This window comes from Chlamydotis macqueenii, chromosome 4 (assembly GCF_036417535.1).
Source record: "Chlamydotis macqueenii isolate bChlMac1 chromosome 4, bChlMac1.mat, whole genome shotgun sequence".
Classification (NCBI taxonomy): Eukaryota; Metazoa; Chordata; class Aves; order Otidiformes; family Otididae; genus Chlamydotis; species Chlamydotis macqueenii.
In genome coordinates, this window is record NC_141559.1 from 44,689,589 (window position 1) to 44,712,636 (window position 23,048).

At 36.2% G+C, this 23,048-nt stretch overlaps 2 protein-coding genes across 9 annotated transcripts in view; one reads left to right on the plus strand and one right to left on the minus strand.

The window, feature by feature from the left end:
• The window catches only part of FBXO8 (F-box protein 8), a 21,891-nt gene extending 15,232 nt beyond the window's left edge, over positions 1–6,659 (minus strand). The window contains exons 1-2 of one of the 4 annotated variants that reach the window (XM_086747780.1): positions 6,525–6,659; positions 1,321–1,657 (exon numbers count right to left, since the gene is read on the minus strand). In XM_086747780.1, the coding sequence (XP_086603906.1) occupies positions 1,321–1,649 (329 nt within the window). In that variant the 5' untranslated portion in view covers positions 1,650–1,657; positions 6,525–6,659. Of the gene's footprint in view, positions 1–1,320; positions 1,661–6,135; positions 6,250–6,524 lie in introns of those variants that run through there. The other 3 variants (XM_086747784.1, XM_086747783.1, XM_086747781.1) reach the window with 3 other exon arrangements.
• Positions 6,567–22,216, plus strand: CEP44 (centrosomal protein 44). Of its 5 annotated transcripts, none has more exons than XM_086747777.1 (11): positions 6,567–6,702; positions 10,030–10,179; positions 10,812–10,959; positions 11,940–12,086; positions 13,047–13,154; positions 14,544–14,675; positions 15,058–15,267; positions 18,303–18,372; positions 20,423–20,550; positions 20,813–20,847; positions 21,648–22,216. In XM_086747777.1, the coding sequence occupies exons 2-11, from the start codon at positions 10,091–10,093 to the stop codon at positions 21,712–21,714; spliced, it is 1,134 nt and encodes a 377-aa protein (XP_086603903.1). In that variant the 5' UTR covers positions 6,567–6,702; positions 10,030–10,090; the 3' UTR covers positions 21,715–22,216. The 5 variants fall into 5 exon arrangements, with proteins under 5 accessions (XP_086603903.1, XP_086603901.1, XP_086603904.1 ...); XM_086747775.1 differs by lacking the exon at positions 6,567–6,702 and adding an exon at positions 6,792–6,879; XM_086747776.1 differs by lacking the exon at positions 6,567–6,702 and adding an exon at positions 7,311–7,380.
• The last annotated feature ends 832 nt before the right edge of the window (positions 22,217–23,048 follow it).

Genomic DNA, 23,048 nt, shown 5'->3' on the forward strand with positions numbered 1-23,048 from the left:
ACATATTTTCACTACCAAAGTACGTACTTTGAACTGAGTATTATTTGGAAAGATTTCACTAAAAATGATTAACTATTTCCCAGGAGGAACTCTGAGGAAAATAATTTTTTTTTTTTTTTCCCCTCTGTATGTTAAGAATATATACTGCATACAGTTAAGAAGCTCCAGTATCTTTAAGCTGTGGTCCAGGGAATTTATTTGTATTTAGTGTGGTTTTGACACCAAGAACCAAGTGCAAGACAATGCATACTTCCTCAACTGCCCAGCTATTTGATATACATAAACTTAGAAACTGCACATGATCTTCACTACAATTCCTGTTCCCTGCCAAGACAACAGTCTCCAAGAGAGAACAATTGTGCCTAAGAAGTTATAATTGCATTATCCTATTGCTGACTCCATAAAGCATGATAGGAAGGGAAGTTGCTTAATTCAAATGCAGAGGGGCAAAGAAATAGATGAGGAAGGAAGAGACGTAGAGCACAATGAAAGGAAAACAAAGAGGACCTGACCAACAACCCAACTATTACAGTAATACTACTTATTGTCTCTTAAGGAGTAAGAATATGCAATGAAAAAAGATACAAGTTCTGCTGACCATCTACTCTAAATACAATTTCAGGACTCTTTCCTAGTGTTGTAAAACACCAAATAAAATATTTTTAATTAAATTTTGATCTTATACTATTTTATTTGATAGAATGTTCCTTTATTTCCTGGACATACAAACTCTGCATATGTTATATAAACGTGTTTCAGCTGTTAAGGCTGCAGAAATTTCACTGGACATATGTGCAGAACCGACCTTTTCTTTCCCCCTTCCATCACCATCTTCCAAAAAACATACACTTAAGTTGCTCTACGACAAGTACGGTAGATGAGTTCTCATCCCTTTCTACCTAGAGCTTCAGCTGAAGAGGTTTGTTTGCTCAAGCTAGATACTTGTCTTTACTTCAGAGAAATAATAATACAAACGTTCTGGATGTGCTTTGATCTAATACAAAAGTGAAGACAAGTCTTTGTTTTTTTTTTCCCCCATGATACATCACATAATAGGTGTGTAGTAATACACATGTATACTTGTATCAAGAACACTTGTGTATGTAGTAATCTCCACTAATACCTGATAGTAATTAGAAATCCAGAATAACACATATTTAAACTATATCCATGTTTCCCTTATATCAAATCTCATTTCACTTAGGAAACCTTTGCTAAGGTTAGAATGACAACAAGCACATGTTGAGACAAATTTTAAATCTAATGATTATTTTTACTATGTACAGGTGATTTTTTTTTTTTTTTTTTTTTTTTGCTTACCCTTGCCAGAGAAGCTCATCATTAGCAAGATCCTGCCAGACACATGAAGCTAGACAGAGATCAGTGGCATTCAGGTATGACAAAATGGTAAAACTAAGCTCTGGTGGCAGCATTTCCAGGTTAATGAATCCTTCTTGTTCTTTAGACTTTCTTGTCTTCAACAGGTGGTAGATATCAATGCCTCCTTGGGCTTGTTTGCGATGGCTTGTATTGGAAACATTGTTAGCAGCTATCCTCCTACCATGTTCTCTGGTAAGATAGCCTTGTCCACTTAATCCTTGATGTTGCAGTTGCTGGTTCCTAGCAACTCTCCAGAGCCCTTGACCCATCTGCGAGCCTGCTGGACATAAAATACAAATTTAATGTTGACAGCTGCATACAAAAATTTGTAAGACAGACTCTGTACATATTAGAAAAATAAAATAGTATGACTGATCTGAATAGAAAAAAAAGTAGGTTTTGTCAAAGTTATGCTGACGATGTAGTCTGTCTCTAAAAGAACAAATGAATAAATACAGAAAACAAAAACCATTAAAAAACTGATTTATTTCAAAAAATTATATGCTCGAAGAGTTACAAAACTAACACTAAGCTTCTGCAAACCGTACCAAATATTATCTATGTCCTATGCAGGTTAAGAAGCCTTAATCATCAGAACATTTGGAACTATTATCTTCAGGCTTCCTTTAAAATTTAATAAAAATAGCTTATTTAGAGTCAACGAAGTGCTATAAAATGTGAAAAGAAACAAAAATGTCCTCAGTAGGTAGCACACAAAATTAGGCTATGACTGATACTAAGACAAAACTTAATGACTTCAATGATAATGCAAAAGGGATTCAGTTTCTTTTTCCTGAGCATACAAAATATCTTTCCAAGCTGTCTTGCACAGCAGCATAAAACCTTCATGATAAGGCTTCTGTACCTTACTTCTCACTGCGTTTGTTATTTTTTTGTCAAACCTTGCTGCAGATGCTAATAAAAAGAACAAATCCTGAATGTTAGTCAGTTGTCAAGATTTCTGAAGACCATAAATCAAATTTCAGTAATCACCTGTGTTTACCAAGAGGGAAAACTGAAGTACAATAAATTATACTAATTCAGTATGGGTATGGGAATGTTGTCTTAATCCCATCACAAGTAGTGTATATATGGTGATCTATCTTATTTTTCAACCTTTGCTATGATGACAGGTCACTAAAGTGATCATAGTAGGAATCTGCAGGTTCTCAATGCTGATTTTCAAAAAACAAACAAACAAAAAAGAAACAATTATGGCCTGGTCTGCTAGGATCTCACACGTATTTGAAATTCTTTATGCTGTATTATCATGGGGAATTAAAAACGGCTTTAACACTGTTAAAGGTTGGACATGAATGGAAACTGTTCTACACAAGCAGAAAGAAACAAGTCATGGATGAGGTGACTGATTATGGGAGAAAAATGTAGAAATTAGAGAAATTACATGGGGAAAAAAAAAATCATTACCAAGATGTAATTAGACAAAAGACAGGTTCAGCAGTCTGGTAAAGTAGTTATCTACATAAGCATCCATTCAGGGGAGGTTCAAGAATTCATTTCTAGATAAGGCCACAGTTGTGAAGAAACTGTAGTCACATGTTTCAATTTAGTACTACACCAGATTTTACATAAATTAATCATTATTTTTATTCTCATTTCTTGTACAGGTATATATTTGGCTTAATTTTTTTATCACATAGAGGCAGGTTAAACCATGACCAACTGCTATAAATTATCAAGCAGGTTTAAAAAAAAGCTTACTGAATCACACCATAAATAGGACATGTAATTGGCTGCAAGAACATATGCATAAAGATGGTATTCTCATTTTCTTGAGACCAGCATAAAATTTTTAAAAGTCCTTAGGGCTACCAGTAAAGTTGCCTCATGAGAGGAAGCCATACCACAATCTGCCATTTAAAAAGTGGCAACACAAGGATGAGTGGTCTGATGAAAGTGGGCTTTGGTATGCTGGTGTTTGCAATTAATTTATAAAACTTCTAGCTGTAAATAAAACATATTTCTTCTCAACATGAAAAACTCTGCCTCTATATTTCATTGCCTAGATAGATTAGAATAAAGATAGCAACTTTTTTTAAAGAGACATTCCTAGAGCTGCAGCTGCTCAGTGCCATCTTTTCCTGGTTTTGAGTAACTAAATCTCTGCAAGAAGGAAGTTACTAACCTTCATCCCAAAGGAGGATCACCAAGCACTGTTACAATAAAATCAGGAGCTATTAAATGAATCAGCAGTAGGTGCCCCAGAACTGGCATCTGGGACTACAAGCATAAATCCATCAAGAAGCCTGCCGCTCCAGCTGCTGCCCCTGCTGAGCAAGCAGAGCATACTGCTACAAGTGATGTGCAGTGATGAACCAAGCTAAAAACCAGTTTGTATGGGGCAGGCAGTAACAGCCAAGGGCTGGAAGGAGGAGGGGAGACTTTCCTAAGGGACAAAAAGAGCAGATAAGGAATATTTCTCAGCAAACACAACATTTAAAAAAGGGCTACTATTACCGTGCTACAGGATTCAATTAAGATAAAGTTCCCATTTTGCTAGGCACTGTATATGAGCTTGTTAATTACTTAAGTATGGTACTTAGCAAACAGATATCTCTAAATATCTTGGGAGGCTTCAACCAACTCTTGACCTTAGCCCTGTGAGTAAACTGAACACCGGCAACAAGGCATTACACTTTCAAATACGCAGATGCCAAATTTAGAGGCTGTGCTCACTCTGGGAAGATATCAGATGATCTGAATGACTGAATAATAATGATCTTTCAGGTCAATTATATAAAAAAATTCAGAGTTCTGAAAGAGGTAAATGTATACATACGCAGATGTAACTTAGATATAATCTGCACTGTTTCTCAGTGCAGATCTCCAGATAGAAACAAAAATATAATCTGCCTGAAAATGTAGCATTGACTCTAAACAAAATGATAAAATAGCCAAACAGCAAAATACTACTTTCAGGGAGAGAGAGAACTAGGAGTGAGGGCTTGTAATTCCTCATCATTATTTCAAGTCCTTAACCACTAAAGCAATAGAAATCAGCAAGAAAAAAATATTACAACATTGCAGTATTAAACCTTATGTTTTACAAAAGATGAAATGATAGAACCTATTCTATGTAAACTCTGTGTATCAAGTAGAGAGAAAGGGAAGTTCAAAAAACCTGTTTGTTGAGGCAACTTTTTATAAAACAAATTAAAGAGTTTATTTTGCTAGTATCTTTGCCATGTTTTCTGACATTAGTTTACATCATTATAACAAAGCCACATTTCTATACACATTTGTTAACTCACAACTACTAAAAATCTTCTGAAAATACTAATTATTAGGGCATAGTTTAAATAAAAGGAAAAAAAAAGGAGTAGCAGGAATTCATGGCTCTGAAGATCATTAGGAATCATACTGTGACAAGTCTAATAATCATAATACACTAGAAAGACAAGAGAGAAAGACCAGCAGCATTATTAGAGACAGTTCATCTCACAGTTCACAGGCTCTGCCCAGCCAATTATCAAGTTAACTTGCATCTGGCAATTTTATAATAGCTTTCAAACCTCTTCAAAGTCAGATTATCTTTCTGTTCTATATGCACTACTTGTAAAGAATTCGGTAGCAGTCACAGAGGACCAAGTTCTCCTATTGAGCCCTAAATAATATATCCAAATTTTAGTTGCTTGTTTAATATCTTTATTCAAATGTTCAGCAAAAATTCCCGTTGACAAAACACATTCTATTGAGGAATACTGACCTAACAAGAATATCAACGTTCTTGTTGGTGCTCACAGGGTTTTTCTTTCCACACAAAAGCTAATTGCTATACATCACCAACAACACAATTCCTTTCTCAATTATTTAACACTAGAAATGGCTCCAAGATAGAAAAAAATACTAGGTCATTCAAGAAACTAGCCTTCCTATAATGTACTCACATACTCATACAGAAGATATCACTGCAGAAGTTGCTTAAAAAGTCTTTGTTAATGTAAAAACAATAAGAAATTATAAATTGGCCAATTTAAGTTCCAACTGAAGAAATTTCAGAGAAGAAATAAAGTGAGACACAATTTAAAGCATTCTAGAACCAGCTGCTGGAAATCCACAAGCTTTAATATGTTTGTGGCTATCTGGCAGTTTATATGCCGTTTGTTAGATCACACCTTATTCTCCCCATCACGCAATTACATTCAGCTTTGTAGTAATCCAGAATGAATGCTTTTGAGAACTCCCTTGTAAAACAAGATGAGTAAGCTCATTGTTATTATAAAGCCCTTCAAGTAAGGGTGTCCAGAAGTATACTTCTAAATTATTTTGAACACACACCTGCGACCTCCAGATTCAACAGGCCACTCAAATGCACGCTTACAAACTTCCCACTATGTAACTTTACCTAATAATTGAAACCTCTTGACAGCTTGGCTGTAATAATTATCACAGTAAAAGTAACATCAAGCTTGTTTATAAATTGCTGACCTTCTCTGGCTCGGTTTGATATCTAGCAGAGTCTGATTTCAATTTATTCACGTCACTTTTTTACTGCATAACAAATAATTTTGCAGTGTCGAAGAACATAATAGGATACTAAAAGCTAACTGTAAGCTGGATGAATGCTGCGCTGGTACTGGCTTCTGCTTTATGAAATAAGACACACCATACACTCTCGGTATAAACCCCCTCCGCTGCATGGTAACCGAGCCCTACAGCTGCTGCTTTGCAGCCATTATCCTAACCGGAAAGCGTTCCTTCCTCCGATGTTACCGAAGCTGAAGCGTCGCTCACCCCAGCTGCAGTGGGACCGAGGCCTGCGGGTCCCCCTCACGCCAGAAGCCCTTCAAACCGGACTCCGGGCGGCCGCGGTTCCAGAGGCACAGCCGCTCCCTCACGGCCGCCACAGCGGACGGGAGCGCCCCGGAGAGCCCCCCCGCCCCGTCTCCGCCGAGGGCCGCAGTCGCCCTGCTCGCCACCTCCCCGGCTCACGCTTCTCCCCGCAAACGGCAGCCGGGACCTCGGCCGGGGCACGGCCGCCGCGCCCCCCACCCCTTGTTGGACACCGGCCGGCCTGGCCCCGCGGGTGCCGCCCCCGCGCCGCCATTGGGCGGCTCCAACAACCCCGGCTCTTGATTGGATGCGCCGCCCGCCCGTCCGCACCCCCCTGACGAAACCCGAACCTGTGCGAGCTCGGGTCCCAACCGCCGCCGCGACGAGCCCGGCCCGAGTCGGTGCGTGAGCCTCGCCGGGCAGGAAGGGGCTGGGAAGCCCCCAGCGGCGGGGAGAGGCGCTGGGAGCCAGGCAGGCCCTGCCGGAACGCAGGGAGCTCTCCGCCACCGCCCGCTCTCCTGCCTCCAGGTTTGACGTTTGCTCGCTGTTGTTGCTGGAAGTGACGTCACGGCGGGGGACGCGCGGGAAGCGGAAGCGGCCGTTGGGTCTTGCGGCGGCAGATTCGGTCTGCGCCTGCCGTCGGTTGGGAGCGGTTACGGGCCGGCGGGCCCTGAGGGGAGGGGGTTCCCGCGGCTGCTGGCGCGGGTGAGCGTCAGGATCTGTCCCGTGGGGGCCGGCGGCGTGGGGCGGCTCGGGGCCCAGGGCTCTTGGCCCTCGCTCTCCTCAGGGACGGCGAGCCCCGGGGCGGAGCGGGGGAGGCCCGGTCTCCGGCTGGTTTAGGGGCGAGGGAGGGCGGGAGGGGGGCCGGCCTCGGCCCCGTTCTTGCGAGTTCTGGGCGCGCTGGCGCGGCCTCAGCAGGCCTTGCCCGTGGCAGGGCCACCCTTTAAAAATTTTTAAAAAATTTTGAAATTTTTTTTTAATTTTTAAACTTTTTTAATTTTTAAAATTTAAAAAAAAAATTTCTTCTATTTTTTTTTAAATTTTTTTTCTGCTGGTGTTTCGGTGGCTGTCAGGGCAACCAGCCTGCAACGTGCAGTTCCTTGAGCGATTCGGTTGTATCCCGTGGACTTGAAGCGTGTCTGTTACAGCTGGCACGATAGCAAATTGCAACGTTTGTCCTTGAAGTTTGTGCGTTGCTGCATAATGGTGCAATTCTCCTCCTGCCCCCCTCTCGATGTAACAGAAGAGTCTAAGTACAATTTAAAGAAGTCAAAAGTCTTTTTCGTTAGATATTTCAAAGACAGTGTTTACAGTATTAAGATACTTGGTAACTTGCATGGGTTTTTTGGTGGATTTTTTTTTTTTGGACACTCACTAATTCTTTGCATACCATATGCAATTTTGAGAGTTGTTCTTTAAACCGTGTGCAGTTTTAGGTTATAATTTATTAAAACTTTTATAGCTGATTTTATTTTTGATAGCCAATTTTCTGTAACTGTTCTGTCATGAATTCCTACAGGCAAAAGCTATGTGCAAGTTTTTACAGTGTTCACCTTGCTGAGACGCTGAAGTCTTTTCTACTCACTTAACTCAGTTATTCTTTTGATCTCTTGAGCTATTCAGTTTGTCGTGACAGGAGTTGCCAGTTTTTGTCTCCAGAGGTCTGATGTAGAAAGGCTCGTTGATACTTTTGGGAAACCGCCTACATGATTAGATGAATTCCTGTGAGAGTGTCTTCTGTAGGTATTTGCATTGCAGATCAGAGGTTCAGTTTTATGTCGAACTCTATGAGACTTGTCTTGAAATCTGTTTACATTAGCAAAACCATAGGGTGGATCACTTTGTAAGGTAATGCAAGAAGAGTAGCTGCCTCAGTCGTCAAATACTTGAGGTTAAATTGTCCCTAGCCTTTAACAATCAGTGTTGTGTATTCATATTTAGCATGACTAATAACCCAGAACCTAATGATTAAAGAGGAAGAACCTAATAATTAAATAGAATGAAAATACTTTTAATGAGAGCAGAACACATCTGAAGATCTTCATTTTGAAGACTGCTGATTTTAAACACCATAGAGGCACAAGAAGAAAAAAAAAAACCAAAAAAAACCCAACAAACCAGACCATTGTGAGTGCAAGCTTTTAAGTGTTGGTTGGTTGGTTGTTTTGTTGTTTTTTTTTTTTTTGTTGGTTTTTTTTTTTTAATGTGAAGTGTGTGGTCAAGAAGTTCCTTTCAAAAAGACTCATCGCTTTAATGAGGAGGACCAATAACAAAGCTGCAAACTGGAGTGCCCATCAGAGTCGATTTCTGACAAGGCTATACATAATCTCTTGGGAGTGTTTGGCTTTTTTTGATTTGAATCTCACACCTCCTCTCTTAGAGGATTAAGCTAGTTGCAAGCAGATCTCAAGGATGTGAGGAAGGAGAATTCTTTTTGTGAGAAATGTCAACTTTCTGTACTTTTTGTTTTAGCTAACTTTCTCCTTTTTATTTTTTTTCCCTTGTTTTGTCTCTAAACCATTCAGAAAACACTGAGTTTGGCAGTTTGCTTATAGACTTTCTCAAATTCTGTCGGTCTGTCCAGAGTGGTAAGATAAAGGCTATTTGTTTTCATTTGTGACTTAGACTGGACGATAGCCCAGTTCTTGTGCTTTTAAAATCTTTTGTTGGAGAAGAACTGATGTTGGTTGCTTCTAAGCAAATGGTTGCAAGATACAGTAAGTAGTACTCATAGGCTATCTCTAAATATAAATGTATTTTGAAGCAATGGAGTGATGGACAAGATTCTTAAAGATTATTATTAATACTGATATTTGAAAGTACTGTTTCAGGTGTCTTTACTATCTGCCAGCCAGGGGGAGTTGTCAGTATTTTTTTAGATCTCTTTTCCTCCATTTGAGAGGCAATTTCCTCCTCCATTTCAGAATTTACTAATCAGTTCTCTTTGGTAAAACATTAAAAGTATGTTTCCTGTACTTATTCATCCTTTTGATAGATCTAAAAATTTATTTGGATGATGCTGATTTCATGTTTTTCTGATTCTCTTTTGCAGGTTTTGGCTTTTTGTTTTGTTTTGTTTGTTTTTTTTTCTTTCTTTCTTGCAGTCTTCAGTTTCCTTGCAGGATAGTTCTGCAGGGACAAAGCACCTTTTTGTAGTTTGCGCCAAGTCCTTAGGTGAGTCTCTTCTGTGAAGAAAAACCCACAATGAATTTGAAGTGGGTTCTCAACTTGTATGTTGCAATGTGGAAGTTAAACAGGGATCTCTTGGTTATCATCGCAATCAACTTGCACCTATTTTGAAATACCTACACAGTCTGTTACTTCCTCCCTCCCTGAACAGTTTTAAGTGTATTTAATGGATCATCTAAATAGAGAAGTATTGTCTGTAATGAGTTGCTAGTCCTACCTTCTGATGTTTACATATCCAAGCATTGCTCTTTTGGCCAGTGGGCTTGGGGCCAGGTAAGGAAAACAATAAGAAGCATTCTAAACTGAAGAATGCGAAAGGTTTTGACTGCTTGTGGAGTTTCTGCTCCTTTGAAACAATGAAGAAACTTGGTTTTGCTCTGTTTTAGTGGATTTAGCCAACCCTGAATTCTTAATATGCTTTCAGATATCTTTCTCTTTTAAGATCTTTGATAGTTGATCAAATTGATGATTACTACTTGATCCCATTTAGAATGAATGAAGATAATGGCTGATATTGATTGGTATTGAGCCCTAACTCTGTGATGTATTGTAAGACTTTGGAAATAGTAGTATCTAGAAAAGAGGAGCAAAAAGCTTTGAATTTCAGTGATAATTCTATGGCATTTTGTAATTTTTGTGGTTTTTGGTTTTGGGTTTTTTTTTTAGGAGGTGCATGTACTATATTGTATTTATTTCATGACCTGGAAGATTAATAGCAATTGGAATAATGGCAACAGGAGACCTAAAAGGAAGTTTAAGAAAAATAGAGCAAGGACTTCGCTTGTTAAATTATCCGAGAGATGTGGATTATACAGTGTAAGCGACAGTGTGAATAAAATTATGCTAATACATGATGACAGCAAGATGTGTAAACAAGATATGTACAAATATTAGCATTGCACCTAGTGATGAATAAGCGGAGCATATGTCTGTGGGAAGTTGGGGTTTGATACGTGTGAGCAGGAAGGTAAAAGGATGCTGTTTTGCTGTTTTGAGCAGTCCTTAGAATAATCCTGAAATGTATCACTATCTTGCTCTTCTTTCTTCTGCTGTTTTTCTCTTTTCTTTGATTAATCTCTCACCTTTACAATTTCTTTGTAAGTGGTAGCAAAACTTTATTCAAGGAATATCATCCTGTAAAGATTAAAAAAAAAAAAGATGTTGAATGTTGAGATGGAAATGCTGGTGAGCTTTAGACCTGACAATGTTAATATTCTATGAAAGTCACAAAAATGTTGTTTTGAGGTTTTTTCAGAAAACAGTAAAGAGTGTTGAATGAGATATGCCTAGAAAAAACCCCACTTTAATGGAGTGGTTAACTTAAAATGAAGGAGTTGGATATAACATACTGGCTCTATTAAAACACCTTTCAAATTGAATGTTTGAATTAATGTTATGAAAGACTTTTGTTATCTTCTACTGTGTAAAATACTTTCGTTTCTCAATAGGTTAATAAAGGGTGATCCAGCTGCGTTTTTACCTATCATCAGCTATTGTTTTACATCTTTTTCAACTTACATAGCAGAACTTTTGGTAAAGTGCGATGTGGAACTCACAGCAAAGAGTGACTTGCGTTTTATTGAAGCTATTTATAAGGTATCTGTCCTCACGTTCTCTGCAGAAGAGGCAGTTTTGAGTATGGCCTCATAAAAATTAAACTTCTAGTATGAGTTTTACTAGAAAGTGAAAAGTTTTGGCAATGAATGTGAATTGTAATTATGTTAGGATTTAAGATAAGTAGTAAGTCGTTGTGTGGCAAGTCTATTTAGACTTTAATGAAAATAAGGCTGGATGTTTTCAGCCAAATCTCTGTTTTGAGACAACCACACAATCAGTAATATTGTGTTTTATGTTAGTTATGAAGAATGCTAAAATATTTATTACACAATAGGTTTTATAGGAGTGACCTTAGAAGAAATCATAACTGGCAAAAAAATGACAGAAAACTTCAGTAATAGTAATTAAAATGCAATTAAGAAATACAGTTATTTTAAAACACCATGCAAAATTAATATACAAAGTCTAGTTCTTAACAGTTTATACATTGCAATCAAATCAAATTCTTAACTGAATGAAAGTAATTTTGAACTGTCTTTAAAAGTACCCGTAAGCAAATTTTTATAAAAGGTGGCTTGATGTGTTAACGAATGCTAGCTTATTCAGACTAGTTTTCCATCTAAGGAGGACAGAGACTCCTTTGCAAAGAGGCTCTGTGGGAGCCTTACTCCTCTGATGCGTTTGCAGATATTAATACAACTGTTTATTGTGCATTCACTTTGGAAAGGTTTTATTTAACTTTTAAAATATTAATGTCTACAATAATTTATTTCATGCATCTTAAGACTGAGTGAAACTTTGCAAGAGTGATGTGAATGAAGTGTTTCTGGAAGAGGTATGTTGAAAGTCTGGTTAAGAGAAACAGCTGAGAATATATAAATAACCAGCTGAGAAAGGTTTAACTGCTGAAGTGCAAAATGAAAGAAAAGATTGTAGAAAAATAAGAACCTGAGCATGCCATTTCTACAACAAATTGCGTGGTGATTTTGAAAGTGAAGTAAACTCTTGTTTTGTTGCAGCTTCTTCGAGATCAATTTCAATATAAACCAATTTTAACAAAACAGCAGTTTCTTCAGTTTGGCTTTGCAGAAAGAAAAATGCAGATTGTTTGTGACATTATCGACTGTGTGGTGAAGAAACATAAGGAATTAAGTAACTCTAATAAGGTACTGATTAGATGGTAACTTTATTATGAGATAAGTTTCTTTTGACATGCTTGATGTTGCAGGTAGAAGCTGAAGACCAGATTATTTGAAGGTGCAGCATCAATGATAGTCAGAATAGGGGGAAAATTAGTATGAAGTTCCATTGTAAGATGCTTGAGTGCTATCAGGTATACAAAAGACACAAAGCTGCCAATGTTTTGCAGTATAAACAGAAAAATACTTGAATGAAAATAAGTCTAGTACGTGGTATCTCTACAGTAAGTGATATATTTTGTTTCATACTTCTCAACATAGTGAATGTTAGTGTAATTTGGTAGACCTTACAGGTAGACTTAAAAAGAAAGGAAAACAGTCTGATATGTTGAAGTTCTGGTAACATTTAATTTAAACATGACACTTGTATTTGTCTTTCAGTGGTATACCTCTCAAATCTGATTATTTTGATTAATCGTATTTGTTTTACATTGGTAAGGCATAATTTTTTATCAGTGTATGCTTTAGTAATGGGAATTTTCAGTCTTCGTATTTTAGAGGATTTTGTTTTGCTTGAGTTTATAACAGTCTTCAGGACTTCTGTGTACTTTGTTTGTCTCTTCTGGGAGCATAACTACATTTTTTTCATGTATGTTTATCCTTGAACTGTGGTGCAGGTTGTCTTTTCTCTTTACGACCAGCTTTGATGCAGCCTTGCATAGGCATTAATGAGTGTATGAATATGGCATTTGCTTCTAGATATATTTTTATCTGTAGATTTGGGTCAAACTTAATTTTTTTTTTCACACATTACTGTACTGCAGAAGTTAAAATGTGTTTGTGTGTGTGCCATGCAATATTCCTGCCTGTTAACGATGGGTGTGTCATCCCATCCTTGTGTTGTGTTGTGTTGTTTTTGCTCCCCACCCACCCCTGAAAAATATTCCTGTGTTAGAAGCATAATATTTTCTCCTCTTCACTTTGGAGGTTAAATCCCAAACAAGGAGAAAACTCAGACCTTTTAAATATGAAGTATGGTCAAATTGTGATTGTGTCCTTGCTGATCCTAGTGGCAGTGCTCTGGATTCCAAACAGGTATGAAAATAGTTTTCATGTTGTAAGGTTACTCTCATTTTTAACAAGTCAAGCTTTTTTCTGGAATATGTGCATTCATTTAGGTTTTAATGCTTGATCAGAAAAGTTTTTGTTTTTGCTTTTTTCCCAGAGTGTGGTTGACTGATATAATAGCTGAAATACAGAGGCTATTGCTTCTCTCTTTTACTGAGTGTTTAATCTGTTGGTTGCAGTTTGAATTATATCAAACGGAGGGACAGCAATGGAAAATGAATATGCAACTGGAAAAAGAATATATATGCTGTTTGGAGACTGAAGTGTGTTTGGCCAAACATTGCAATGTTTCCAACATAGCTTTCAAAACACATTTTGCTCTTTTGCCTCAATCTATTAAGAAATGATTTATTAATGTAACATTCCTGGCTTTGGTTTTACGAGAGTAACAGTTGATCTTATGCATTATGCTGCTATTGGACGGTGGAGGAGACAGCTTTCCTAGTATTTTCGGCTAAAAGGATGCAAAGTAAAATTTTACAAAATTTTTAGGAATGTGCCTGCCCGTTAAATGTTGGTGATTTCTATTTAGAAGGCAAATACTGTTTTTGCAGAGGAAAATTTCACAAAGTAAATATTTGGAATGACTTACCTGGCACTTCTTGTTGTTCAGTGGTAAAACTGAATGGGGATATATATGAGTGCATTAAGAATTCCCTAGAAGAGGAGAATTTCAGCTTGAGTAAAACATTTTGGAATCTGTAAGTGTTAAGGTGCTGCACAAAACTGGTAATTGTGGATTCTTAATGAGTAGGTAATTTATTTTGTTATGTAGCAGGTAGTGGTCACAGGACTTGATTCACCTAGAAAGAATGGCCAGATTTGTCTCTTATTTTGTTCTCTCGTACAAAGGAAACAAAGTGTGTAGCTAGTAGGGCTATTTTGCTGACAGTTGTCAAGGAAAAGGCGGAGTTGTAATCTTCCTAGTTAAACTTCCCCCCTGCCCCCCCCAAATGTTTGAGTGGTGGTTTTGATGTTGGAACTGTCTATACATATGTTATGCTTACATACAGCGAGATTCATACCTCCCAATCCACACTTAGAAATCTAACAACCCTTACAATAAGAGAGGACTTTAATGCCTTCATTACTGTTTGCGGAAGGGGACCAAGGTACACAGTACATAGGGTAAAGCGTGGACATACTTGTTTTACCGTTCTTTTATGTCTATATGGTATTTTAAATTAAACTGACTGCTGTTGCTTTTCTTATTTTACAACCAGTTGGGATAAAATGGTCAGATTTAAATAAATAAATACTAAAATGATAACTCTCTTGTCTCAGATACTTGGCTGATTAATTGAAATTCTTGTGATGAATAACACCAGTGAATTTTTTTTTTAACATGCTCAAAAGAAGCCTCAAGTAGAGCGGCATTCAGGAAATGAAGTTAGTAATGACCTTCATCCACTACCCCTTCCAGCACAAGGAGGTAATGAAGAAGTGTTGCACCTAGATCACAATGTTGTGGAAGTTAAATGTGAACAAGTAAGAGCTTTTATTTTAAGATGCTGTCCGCATATATTTTTAACTTTCATTACAGGGCTTTTCTAAAGTGATAAAGGTTTTAAAAAGATAGCTGGATGCTCCTTAAGTATAACTAACAGATATACAATAAATATATATTTAAAGTTGGGAAAAAGTCAGTTAAATTGTACTGTCCTTTCAAGAACAAGTTCTGTCAACAGTTTCTTTAAAAGCTGTGTTCCATGGATAGGCATATTATAGCAATTCTGAATGAAAAATGATTTTCTAGTCTAGTGGAATGTGGTTATTGAACTTGAGGAAGATTCTGCTTAATGTCACTGATGAAATGATGATATGATATCTGCTTTGAAATTAGAGGATGTGTTCTTATCCATATTTTAAGGTCATAGAAGATAATTCTCAGATTGAGTTCTTGAAGAGTCAGCTTGCTGATTGCCAGGAAAAGCTTCATAAGCTAGGTTGGATGGAAGATAAGCTACATGTTTTAGAAGAGCAACTGAAAGGGAAGGTGATCATAGATGAGAAGGACTGGAATAACTTGTTGAATCGAGTTTTGCTTCTTGAAACAGAACTGTTGTTGCAATCCAAAAAGGTATGTTAACTTCTGTTTTTCCTTCCATAACAAAAATTGCACAGACACAATGTTGTCAGCCAGTTTCTGTTCTTTCTGCCTCCTGATGTATGCCTTTTCACTATTTTTAAAGGCATGATATGAATGGAAGTTCTGTTTATGGAGTTGGTATTATTTTTTTCTTGACTGTTAAATCCTGTTGTTTTCTCATCTCTGTGAAGCAAAGCTGTCCACTGGAAATTGTTTGTTTGCACGAACAGCAGGTGTAGCTAAGCTTATTTTTTGTTAGTAATGACTGTGTTTGTGTTCATTTTCTAGCGAACATGTAGAAAGAAGCTTTTGAAGGGTCTTAATTATGCTGTCTTTGAAAGCTTAATGTTTCTGTAGTTGAGAATTTCATCATGCTAGTGACATACTTGAGGGTTTTTGTTGTTGTTGATACGGTTGAATGTCTTTTTTTTTAACTTTCCAAACTAATCAGATACAGATATTCCCTTTGTAAGATTAAGTCTTCATTCCATATAACTAACGCTAACAAAAATAGATGGCATGCTCAATGGAAAATATGAGGTTAATGGAAAAGTTAATTCTTCTTTAAGTCCTGTTCTTAGTTTGTGAATTTTCAAAATTTCTAGCCTAATTGATGGTTTCTCCTATTTTTGCATGCCCCTCGACTTCCTCTTTCTTGTCCATGATGTTCACTGCATTTTAAAATGCATGAAAGTGCTACAGTTGTGATGTGGCTACATTTGGCATATTTGTCAGAGCAAATAAAGTATTTGGTTGCTTTAAGACTCTGTATTGTTTTTCATGCTGTTGAAAGGTCCTTGTATGCATATTATATAACTTCATATATGTGCACATGTAGGTATTTTGAGATGCAGTGAACCATAGCATAAATTTTGTGATCACATGCTTAATTTCAAAGTGTATTGTGCATGCGTGTCTCACATGTATCCTTCAGATACTGTCAGATGCTTTCCAGAAGTTGAGCACTCTTGTGGAAAATAGTTGATCAGTGTTGCTTTTTTCTCTGTAGTTGTAAAAATATTGAATTTACTTGTAACCAGGAGCTCTGAGTGTGTTGCTGGCCCTGCAAATTTGAAAATGTTGCAAATAGTTGTGTACGTATGCCTTTGAAAGTGTGCTAGTTATGCAAAGTCTTGAAATGGAGAAATGCTCAGAGTGATCACTAGGTTATTTCTAAAGGCTCTAGCTCAAATGGTGAGGATTGACATTCTCAATCACTTTTTTTAAACAGTTTCAGGTCAGTAATGGCCAAGTGATTTATCATTTGAAATAAATTTCTTATGGATATTGTAATTTAATTATCAGTGGACATATGTCCAAATAACACCACCAACGGTATGTTTTCTTCTGGTCGCAGTGTCAAGAGGCCTTCAGCTGAACAGCCGTTGGCAGTTTTGTTCCTGTTTCAAGTGTACTTTATTCAAGAGATAGTTGCTGTATTTACAACCATAGCAGCACAGGAAAACTTGTGCTTCAGACTAGACTTGTTCTTTTATTTCTGTAAATTTGGTTTATTATTACTTCAGTAGCATGTTTATTGCAGTTGTTCAAAGGTTTGGAATAGTATTTGGAAAATACTTAACGTTAGTATCACTCAGAAATTTCCAGTAATATAATTATATTTCTGTACTGCATGTTACTGAAAGAAGTCATCTGCAGAAACAATTGTGACTTTAGTTTGTGTGTGGCATTGTTGCTTGTCTTTGTTTTTGTTTTTTTTTTTTTTTTTTCAAAGAAAAAAAAGCTGTCTTTATATTAGTAAAAAACAAAAAGTCTTCAAAACCCTAACTTTTTTTGCAATAGGCATTTGAAAACTGCCAAGAAATAATCCTTTGGGCCAGAGAATTGCTGCTTCTTTGTTTCCTGAATTTCCATCCAAGTTGTGCTTCATAGATATAAAAGCAATTCAGAATTACTCCTTTTTTCTTGCTCTTGCATTTTTTTGGGGAACTTTTGACATCTAGCCAACATAGCAGGAACACTCCAAGATTTGTCTTGCTCTGCTGCCAAAGTAGCAGCAGCTGTGCATTTAGCTCTGGGAAAGTCTGAAAGCTACCAAATCCATTTCAATGAAAGGAATTGAGCAGAAGTAGTGAGTGCAGATATCTTTTTTTTTTTTTTTAATTATTTTTTTTTTTTTTTAAGAGATATCCATTGTTACAGGGTTTTTTTCGGTTTCTTCCCGCACAGTACTTAGTCTCCTTCGTTCTCATCCCTGAGTTCTCCCTCATTCACTTATTTGGGTATAATATTCCCTTGTTAACTGATACAGTTACTCCAGCATAAAAAGTGATACACTTTATCAAAGGCTGAAATTTCAAATCATAATGACAACTCATTGATGAAAAAAATCTAGATGTTACTTATGAGTGTTGAATCCTTTTTTGTTTTGAAATTAGAAAATTGCACTCAAAACCATTTATTGTTAGTATAACATTGATTTTGTTTCCTTATTTATGAACAACCTTTTCTAAGCTACATTGAGTTAAACTGAGAACCTTTCTTAAAAGAGCCCTCTCTCATTTAGGAGCCTGGGAAACTAGCTTAAAATAGACTTTTGAGTTCTAAGCATTTCAGTGGAATGAATCTCAGTTCATCTGTAGGCTAATTTTTCAGGACCAAGGAGCTGCATTTCTGAATATCAACCAGAAGTAGAAGGTACATTTATTTTGTTAAGGTAATGGCAGCCAATATAAAGATGTAATTGTCAGCATGGGCCAAGAACAGTCTGATTGTTCATTCTACTCGTACCTAAGTTATATGGACTATATTTGGACCTGGGTTTGACCTGTTTAAGAACAGCGATATTGATATTAAAAAAGCCCTTATGAAATAGACCAGTTTTTTAATGCAACGTATGTGTGAAAATTTTGGAGTTTTTAGTCTTGTAAAGACATTTGTGCAGTGCCAACATATCTGGTTGGTGTAGCAAATGCATACATAATTAGTGTTTAAAAAGACTTCTGTTCAGTCAAAAGATAATTTAAAGAGAGTGTATTGCTAAAATGCAGTAACTTGTATTTCAGAGAGACTTATCTACAGAATTCAGCAATAGAAGTCAAGACTCTACTGCCAGTAGGATTCCAGTTTCTCCTGGTGAGTATTAATGATTTTAATTAACATCATATGCTAAAAACTTCATGCTGACCTCGACTAAAATAGTGTTTTTTAAGTAGACAATTGCAATTTAGTGACCTCTGAGTTTAAATGCGTGCTGCAAATGAGAAATTAACCTGCTAGTCATTTCATGTTTGTAATACATTATTTAGAAGCTTTATTTACTGAAATAGTTTTGAAAGCATTAATGAAAATATATAGCATAATAATTAATATTTACAAATAACTACTAAAAATCTCAAAGATGCAAATTTAATTAAGGTGGGATAGCTAAAGCTGTGAAAAACAATGTTAGCTGCACTTTAAATTGGTTATAATATTTTAAAAATAAGCTATATGAAACCTAAAAGCAATTATATTTGCTGCCACAGGTGTGTTATAATTAAAATAGTGTCACATTTATGTTACTTTTTACTTTTATAATAGGACTCAAGACAAATCAGAGCTTTTTCATTCATAGTCTGTGGTTTTTTTTTCAAATCACTGATGAGCATTTTCTATAGTTTTCATCTCTATAGTTTCACCATATAGTTGAAGCAGTTAGCAGCTATCCAACTGGCATTTCTGCGAAACTTTATTATTTTGAAGAACAAGACAAAATATTTTGCTTCCATTTGCAACTTAATTTTGGTAGCATACAAGAAGTAAATTAAAGAGCCTTAAGTGGGAAAGGAATTAAAAACATTCCCCAGGCCATAAGAAGTCATCTATTTACTTCAATAGTAGCTCTTTTTCTTGCATCATTCTTTTTATTAATTTGACGTGTTTCCCCTATAGCAGCTCTTATTCCTACCACCAGTAGTAAGGAGGATATCCCGTTTACCATTCTCACTTATTAGGCATTTTTGTCCGGTGTTGGGCTGTTGCGCTTAAATGGAAGGAGAATTTCAGTAATCCAGTTTCCATGGAAATTAGGAAGGCAATTTCTTGGTTATGTCAAAGTTTATTTTAATTTTGAAGTCTCAGAAATGGGACCTTCTTTTTACAGACCATAGAAAGCTTTCAACGTGTTTCAACTTCCTTTCATAAGTTTAGTGGTATGTAACTGACACTTGAGGACTTCAGAGTCAGCAAGCAGGCTGATGGTCTTTAAAAGAGAATTTTCATATTTTCAGACTTCTGGAATTCTTCTGAATTTGTTATTCCTGTTTTTCTGAAATATGATTCAGGAAATTCTAGGCATACAAACTGTGTGGCCAGTCTTAACTCTTATACCTGAGATGTCTGGTACTCAGAATGCTTTGATGCACTTTTTGGTTGTAGTGCCCTTCAGGAATCACAGTTGTACAGAAGAAACACTTTTTAATTGATTTAAAAATAATTTAATATTATTTTCAATACAGAATACTGTAGCTAAATATGATCCATAGATGGTGGCCTTACTGAAAATAAGGATATGAGAACACTTTTCCCTCTTTTTCTAAATACTAAATTCTCTTCCCTGACAATAGTATTCTGGAATTGCAGAGAGTATCAAAGCCTTCCCAATGTTAAAAAAAAAAAAAAAAAAGTCATCTTGTTTCTGCTGAAGGAATGCTAAACCTATCCCATCAGGAGGAGAGCTAGGGAAACAGCAAGAGCTTGATACAGATTTTAAGCTAAACAAGAAGGTGATGATTTTGTTTGTATTTCTGCCCCTTATAAGAGAGGTTACTTACAAGTTAAAGACACGTTTGACCAGGTAGTTTATAATAAAAATGATGTAAACTGTTTGAAATTACTTTTAAACGTTTGACCCGCTAATTAGACTTTAAGTGTGGTTTCACTGTAATTAGGATAAAGTTAGCATTCCTAGTAATCTTTTTTGAATTTGTCTTGTATTTGCTATACATAGTATATGGCACTTTCTCATTTTCTTGAAACAAAGTAACCTGTTTTGGACCCTCACCAGTAGCTTTTCTTTTTCCACTCCCTAAACAATGCATTCTCTTCTGTTATTACTTACTGTAAATCAAGCTGTTTGATAGCTGACCTTGCAATAAGAGAGCAAAAAGGCAAAGGTGATTCAAAAATGAATACTTCTCCATAGATGCAGAGAGGAAAGAGGAGATGCCAGAGAGTCTTCATCAGTCGTCTGGATACCGTTCACTGTTATCTACAGACCCATCTCCCAAAGCCATGACCATTACTTCTCATGGTCTGACAGATATTTCAAAGGTAAGTAAAACTGGCAAATGCTTAGTTGATTTCCTTTCTGAGGTCAAGAGAACAAGTAAGCATTAGTTTTAGTTGTATATACTACTAGTGAAAAACAAGGAAACTATGCAAAACTACAGCTAGGTCTGTCTCGTAAAAATCCTTTTGATATGTAAACAGTGCTTAAAGTCACATTTTCTCTATGATTTTTTTCAGGTTGAAAGTCCACCTGAGGAATGTTAGCTTTGAAGAGTTCACTAACTTTGTTGCTTTTAAATTGCAGGAGACAAGACAAAGAATAGAAAGGATAAGTAAAATGTAAGTAATAGGAAAGAGCAGCAGGAATTCATTTCCCAGGAGGGAGTTGTACTGGACTAAGGCATGTAGAGAACATTCATATGTGTACCAAACCTCAAAGGTCTTCACATCAGGTGTGGCTTTTCCTTATGACTCCACTGGATAATAAATCCACTTACAGTTCTGTATTTGTGGGATGAGTCACTGTTTTGATTTCTAAAAAGCAATAGAAAGCATTCTTAATAGTGTTAACGAGAGATTAAAGAGTGTTTAGAATCTGGATGACAAGGAATAGGAATATTATTTATCTTCTGATAGGAATTCCCTGGTGCTTGCAACTTTTCTTCCTTAAAAATAACTACAGTATCTTAACTCTGCTTTTTATTATTTAAGGAAGAATAAAACCAATTTCAAGCTAAGCATTGTGAGAACTGTATTAAGGTGTATTTGATACTAGTCCTGAGATCTGTAATAAAATTGTTTTCTTATAAGAAATATTTTTATTACTCTTGAAAATAAATGCATTGTGGTGTAATATTACTTTAGCAAGAGATTTCTGCCTGCCCTGAACAAGCTGTAGCTTTTTTTTTTGTGATTTAGTTTTATTGTATGGGTTAATTCTTTCTTTATGTATACTTAAGGTTTATTGATATGCAGTAGGCATTTAAAATACAAACCAATTGCAGAGGAAAAGGGAGTATGAGAGGAAACTTAAGGTTTCATGCTGCTTGTTAGTACTTTGAATTCATTAGAAAGTTAAAGACAATTATTTCTTACCGTATTTTAATAAGTGCCTGTGTTTAAACAAAATTTATTTTCAGAACTGAAGAAACCTCAGAATTGTTGAAAACCTCAGTCAGCACCTCTGAGAAGACCTGGTCTCTGTAGACTTATGGATATCAGAGCTAATATGTATGTTTGTATAGCATTAAACTATTAATATATCAGATTTGTCATGATCACCAGTTCTTTTATTCCTTTTAATAAATATTTTTCTAATGCATCTGTGTACTGATTTGCCTCCTCCCAGCCCTGATTTTTTGGTGTTTAAAATTGTTCACATAGCTTCCCCCCAACTTTTGTAAAGTGAAGTCATTACAGCAGTGTATTTTTTTGTTGACATTTGTTAGCAGTGTGCTAAGTAATATGTTTTTTTAAAGTGCAGGCTTGCAGGCCGTAGTTTACATCCTGTTGGAAACATTCCAGCTGGGACTTGCATATTGCACCCAAGAGGCTTTCTTACATAGCATCTTGCCATCTGTACTGTTGAATAAGTCTCAGTGAAAACTTAAATGCGAAATTTTAAATATGTACCTTTTCTGCTGTTTTGTTGTTGTTTTTTGTATTTTTTTTTTTAAATAAATTTTCGTGCTGAGCTGGACAGCACCAACACATTATGGCTTCCATTAACACTAACAAAGTGAGGGTCGGTTTTATCCTAAACACTGAAATGTGCAAGTAAGTCCGCAGACTTTGACTGCAAGAGATGTGTTGAGTGTTTTAGTGCTCTTACCCAACACATTTTAAGACCAGCAGCACAGATGGAGACCATCCAGTATACAAAGGTACACATCATTTTATGATTTGAAGCCATATTAAGATTTCTTTTTAGAGACATAAGTAGATGTAAGACTTCTGTAAATATTATATAATCAAACAAAAGATGTGTAAGGTTTGATAAGATTTATTTAGCTATTTATTTGTTTATGTCTCTTTGTAAATTGCTAGCCTATCATATCAAGGTTTCTTTGTACTATAATACTCACTTGACTTTAAAAGATTTTTGGAGTTTGATATCGCAAAACCAGTGGATTTTTTTTGGCAGAGTTTGCGAAAGCAGCTATTTGACGTTATGCTGTAAAAAGTGGTTTATGTATTTTAACAATTTTTTTTTTTTTTCTGTAACCGTATGGAATATAAATTGACCTTATTTTACATATAAACAGAAGAACATACGGTGATCCATTATGTTATATAAACGTAAGAGTTTTTGGACTTTTGCAATAGAACTTTTCCAGTTGTTTAGAAAAAAAAAAGAAAAAAATATTGGAAAGTTAGGGGATGTGAACATGTTTTGCACCTTAATTGAAAATAGACCTTACAAATCACTGTTCATTGTCCTAACAATGAAATGAAATGAGGTTTTCTTCTACATGTTAGACCAATTCAACAGAAAATAGGTGGTATTTTCTAAAATAGGACTACAGCACCATCTTGTGGAA